Below are 5745 nucleotides of genomic sequence, written 5' to 3' on the forward strand. Positions count from 1 at the left end.
ATGGAGACAATTTTTCCAGAAGGCGTGCTCATGGATATCTTGAAGAGGTTACCAGTGAAGCCTCTCTTAAAATATAAGTGTGTCAGTAAGTCATTTTGTTCCTTAATTTCTAGTCCTTACTTCATTAGAAGGCATCTTAACTATGGTATACAGAAAAACAATTTGGGCATTATCTTCTATGATTGTCAGAAAAAACAAGGAAGCTATGAGTACGACGTTAGGTCAATGTTTTCTTGGTTATGGTTGTCTTTGCCATCACCAACTGTTTGTGAATTTGATAGGGTTCTTAACCGAACGGATGATTCTTTTGTATACCCAGATTATACGATTGGTTCGTTGTGTTGTTGTCATGGTATGGTTTGCATTTCTTTTGTTCAAACTAGTTTTGCTCATGAGGAAAATTTATCTGGTGGTGCGAAAGAAGAATTATTTTTTATTTGGAATCCTGCAACCAAAGAACATAAGAAAATTCCTTCTAGTGGATTTTTAAGCACTGATGTAGGTTTATTTGGGTTTGGTTATGGTGCCACAACTGACGATTACAAGTTGGTTAGAGTTGTGGACATCAACGATGGAAAACCTGCTCTGAAGGTGAGATCTATACGTTAAGATCCAATTCATGGAAAACCATCCAGAACATAACTTACCGGCCGTCTAAATGTGGAAAACAGCCTCCAGGGGTGCTTGTTAATGGAGCTCTTTACTGGATTGCAGATAATATATGGTACTCTAAAGTCATTGTCAGATTCGACATTGACAATGAGAGTTTTATGGAGGAACCTCTGCCGAATGTCTGTCTCCGACACAAAAAAGTATCTATTGAGGAGGAAGATAATGATGAGTTTAATGTCAGTGTGGGGGTGGTAGAAGGGCGTCTTTGCTTAGTTTCCCATGCTTTTAATGTCCAGGCTGATCTATGGGTAATGGAGGAATATGGAGTGAGCGATTCATGGACCAAATGTTTCTCCATTAACACCGTGACTGAAACAGCAAACTGGTGTTTGTGGTTAATAAGGAGTTTCAACAACTATGAAATTTTATTGCAGGGAGAAAAGTGAGCATCACTTATAATGGTGAAAGCGAAACTAGAGAGCTTGAAAGATTGATTGCAGCAGAGAGTTACGTTCCTAGCTTAGTTGCACCAGATTGTAAGTCTTCCTGATTTTAGTTATGTTCTTGCGGTTGGCTATAACGTTTTTAGCCTTGTTGTTGTTTTAATGTCTGTTTTCTAGAACAGTCGATAGAAAACCATAATGGAATGTATTTACGTACGTCAATTGGTTTGCATTTTCTATAAATTGGGAATTTGTATCTTAGCTGTATTCCACCTGCAGGAGGTACTCATTAGTCCTGATTCCTGAACAAAATTAAATTTGTACTTGGTACAGGCTTGAGAAACCTACCATACTACCAACTGCATAATTTTTTCATTTTGAAATATAACCATTCGGCTAGTCCTTTATATTTTCCCACTGTAAGCGGCTATCCTGCTTCTCGAAACTCATGACCTGACTTGTCCTAAATGTGTATGTCCTCTGTGTAGTTCACAGTAAGCTGGTGAACTATTTCGAGCTATCAGATTTGGTACTTTGCGTTGTCCTGGCCGTAAACCATTCTTCTCTCCTGGTAAGGAAAGATCGTAAAGCATTTTGTTTCCTCTTTAACTTGGTAAAGAGTATTAACTCCAGCTCTAACCTCCTAAAATCTTCAAAACTATACATATCCTTTATTTTCCCTCTTTTTAGCGTTTAATCCCTCAAATTTGTATAACTTTTTTCAACCCCCTTCATAGTTTTTTCTGTCTCCGCCACTGACCATGAACCTATTTGATTTGTTTCAATTCAAAAAAACAACACATTAAAAATGATATGTCTCGTTAAACAGTGTCAAAGCATGCATCAAAAATACGTCTTGTCATCCGGTTTTCATATCGCATTAAACAGTGTCAAAGCGTCTTCTAGATTGTTCCCCTTGACATTGTTATGCAAATGCATCATTTTTTGGTAAATATGTTATCATAATCGATGAAGGTAGTTGTTATTCGGATAACTGATCTTCAATACATTTCCATAGAGCTCTTCCATGCTATATCCAATGAATTCTTTTAGTGGTCTATCCATAAGATTAAAGATTGCATCAGAAGTGTGATCCATCATTTAGAGATGGATTCATGCACTACTAAACTTAATCATTCACACCTCACATTATTTTCTTATGATTAGCATTTTTTTATACGCAAAATGGTTTTGTAAACGATGCCCAAGCTTTGCATTATTGCATCTAATACAGTATGACTGATTATCCTTGCGTAAAATTTTTCTATTACAAATTTCATCATGTTGGAAATAATTAATGCCCAAACCCATACTCTTTAAAAATAGCTTGGTATTCTCAGGCTTAAATACATCTAATGAGGCGTAGAATTTGGACTAAAATTGAACAATCCTAATTTGCATTTATGGGTCACAAAAATCTCTATCTACTGATATAATTATGTTGGAAATAATTAATTCCCAAACGAAAATGTTATTCACCTCCCTATTCTGCTCCCTCCAATCTACATCACACATGCAGGATTTGAATCACATTCAGGTACAGGTGGAGTTCACCATTTCCCAGATGTGGGGTTTAGATTGGAGGGAGCAGAGTATGGAGGTGGAGAATAGGGAACCGAATAGCACCACCGATTCCCAAACCCAGACTCTTTAAAAATAACTTGGTATTATCAGGCTTAAATACATCTAATGAGGCGTAGAATTTGGACTAAAATTGAACAATCCTAATTTGCATTTACAGGTCACAAAAATCTCTATCTACATGGTAATTAATATAATCACTTGTGATGCATTATCTCAGCCAAGATTGCACCAATTGGAAAAGATAGCACAAAACATAGTTATGGTAGTTATTTATCTTTTTACATTCGAGTACATTACAAAAACTGGTAGACTCATCGGAAAATAAGCAGTTTCAATATTTGAAATAGAAGAGAGTGACGCAGAACCTTATATCAATGCATTTAGGTGGTTCCAAGGTAAAAGTCTTAAAGGATGATGTGAAGGGACCGAAGGGTGATTACACTATGATCAAACTGTTTCGTCTACAAAGGATCTTTTTCTCTTTGTAGCTTATTGGCACGGGTCATATCCCAGTAAAGATGCTACATAATAGCCCCAACATAGAATAGAAGCCCAATGGACAAACATTGTTACCAATATGACTCTAGCCCAACAAACCAATATCATTTTCAAAACCAATATCATTGGTGCATTCCTCCATACTACTTTCTCCCGACAACAGCTCCAGTTCTGCAACAATTTCATGTTAAGGTACTACCCCGAAAAAATGCACCAAGATGCCCTCTTTTTATTTTTATTTTGTATGTACGACTAAAAGCAATAAAACAGAGTAACATAGATGCTCCAAGTGCACATCCGCCAGCAAATTTCCCTTCTAATGGGGATGTGGATAAGGACCATGGAGTACTTGATATAGCTAAGATGCTTCCTCCACCTTCACATGTTCGAGATAGATAAGATACATTTGTTGTCATATGAATGTTTAAGTACAAAAATGATATCACCACAATACGAGGGACCATGGAGCACGCCAATGTCAAAGTACTCCAGAAATGATGGAGATGCTAACCAAAAAGCAAACTAAAGAATTAATGTGATTGTGTGCAGTCCGCACCAGTTGTAATAACCAAATTCAATTAACGCAATGATCAACATAAATTAAAAGCATGCCATATATTAGACCTATCAAAAATTGTCGATAAAAAAAGAAATCATCATCACTATTCAATGTAAATGTGAGCTCAAGCCGATGAAACGATCAGCAACCGTGAAACAACATAACACACCCTAACACAATAATCTGACAGAAATCAAAAAAATCAAATAGAGCCACCAAAGTATGATGCAATTGCACTGTATTTGTCGTCCACACCATGTATGGATTACCAAATCCGCATCGCCCAAGTTTTTACTATCTAATAAGTTGCTTGTAGCAACAGTTACAATGCTAAATTTGACCTATGTCTCGAGTATTGGTAGTCTGGAAGCGGCCAGGTATTCATAAAATTCAAATTATTATCAACTTCACATCCTTGCTGCTCTGAATTGCAGAAGAGTAGATTCCAGAGAAGCAACAGTGGCATCAGATGAACAGAAAATCAAAGAAGCAAAGTTTATGCAATAAGGATTTACCTTATGAATGGTGGTTTGAGTACCAAAAGCTACATCAGCAAAGGGAAACACGACAAAGGGAAACACCAATGAGAGACTTTTCTGCTCAGGAAACACTAATATCTACAGAACAAAAATAATTATGGTGCAAATAGTTCAATGGTGGTATGATATTGCTTGACGTATGCACGGATACTATAGCTATACTATAGCTACAACAGGTGCATGATGAAAAACACCTGCAAAACAATCAGCGAAAGTAGATCATGCAAAAAGAGACATAAATCTTAAGAAAAAGAAGAAAAAAACCGATAAAATCCAACGAAAAAGAAGCAACATGGAAACAAAACGGTTAACCTCTTTATATGGACACCTGCAAACATACAACAGACCCAAGCCGATACCTGCGAAATTTTTTAAAATAGTTTACATAATTGATCCGACTCAGCTGCCTGTAATAACTTCCTTTACAATGCTATAAAATAAATCAATCAGGCATTTAGATCCAGGGCTGCACAAATAACCCGGTGTACCGGACTTGAACCGGTCAAAAAAAAAATTGGTACCGCACCGGAACCGGTGTAGCCGGTACAGGGAATAGATTGGGAATTAAGAACCGGTCAACACCAGGTATAGGGACCGGTTCTTATAGAATTCCCGGAGTGTACCGGACCAAATTACCTGTTTAGTTTTGACAATTGGATTAATTGAATCATAGCCGTCCACATTAGGTTTTTATACTTCACTCACTTATCTCATTCTCCATCAGAGAACTAAATCACCACCATCACTCTATCAGAGCAGTCAACACCACCACCACCACCTTTTTCTCCACTGCTTCTTCTTTTTCTTCAATTACTTTAGAAACTAGTTTCATGTTTGATTTTGGGTTTTTTCGATTTGGTGGAGAAATTGAATATGAAGATTTGATTAGGTGTTTTATAGGATTTGGAACCTCAGGTTGGAGTCGGATTTGGAGATAGGGGGTTATGTAATTAAGAAAGGAGATCTGGTGGCTACTGCAATTGAGCTAGGGGTCAGATCTGGTGGTTAGAGATTAAAGAGGATAAACCTTCTTCTTCAATTCTTTTTCTTTTTCTTTTGTTTTTTTAAGAAACTAATTGCATGTGTGATTTAATATTTTTCAATTTGGGTTTTCTGTTGAAATCAAACAACAAGATTTTGTAATTAAATCTCTGTAATGAAATAATAGATGGGTTTTGTAATTCGAGTATGAGAATAGGTTTGGATAAAACTCAATTTGGTTTTGGGCGATTTGTGGGGTTTCATGATCAGATAATGAATAGATCTGATGCTTAGATTGAAGTGGATTGATGGTGAATGGGTTCTGCTTGAAGTTCTGATGCTGGTGGTGTAGATGGATTATGATGTAAATTCTTATTGTATTGTATGAATTGTTACAGATTAACAATGGTAGTGCATTGCTAGGTGTTGTATTGTATGTGTTGAGATGATATTTACAATGAATATTGAATGAACAGAGCTAGATGAATGCTAGGTTGGGTACATGATGTAATTGTGGTACAGTTGAGCT

At 36.6% G+C, this 5745-nt stretch overlaps 1 protein-coding gene across 1 annotated transcript; it reads left to right on the top strand.

The window, feature by feature from the left end:
* On the top strand, positions 1 to 2709 carry LOC113274204 (F-box/kelch-repeat protein At3g06240-like). Its single transcript, XM_026523669.1, has 5 exons — positions 1 to 591; positions 636 to 960; positions 1047 to 1148; positions 1544 to 1626; positions 2575 to 2709. The coding sequence occupies exons 1-5, from the start codon at positions 1 to 3 to the stop codon at positions 2707 to 2709; spliced, it is 1236 nt and encodes a 411-aa protein (XP_026379454.1).
* Positions 2710 to 5745: the final 3036 nt, after the last annotated feature.

Source organism: Papaver somniferum, chromosome 1 (assembly GCF_003573695.1).
Source record: "Papaver somniferum cultivar HN1 chromosome 1, ASM357369v1, whole genome shotgun sequence".
Taxonomy (NCBI): Eukaryota; Viridiplantae; Streptophyta; class Magnoliopsida; order Ranunculales; family Papaveraceae; genus Papaver; species Papaver somniferum.

Bases quoted from the DNA above. Each gene is read 5' to 3' on its own strand.
- LOC113274204 (XM_026523669.1), top strand. From the start codon at position 1: ATGGAGACAATTTTTCCAGAAGGCGTGCTCATGGATATCTTGAAGAGG. The intron at 592-635 runs GTGAGATCTATA...AAAACCATCCAG, and splicing joins ATGGAAAACCTGCTCTGAAG to AACATAACTTACCGGCCGTC. The intron at 1,149-1,543 runs GTAAGTCTTCCT...TCCTCTGTGTAG, and splicing joins TAGCTTAGTTGCACCAGATT to TTCACAGTAAGCTGGTGAAC.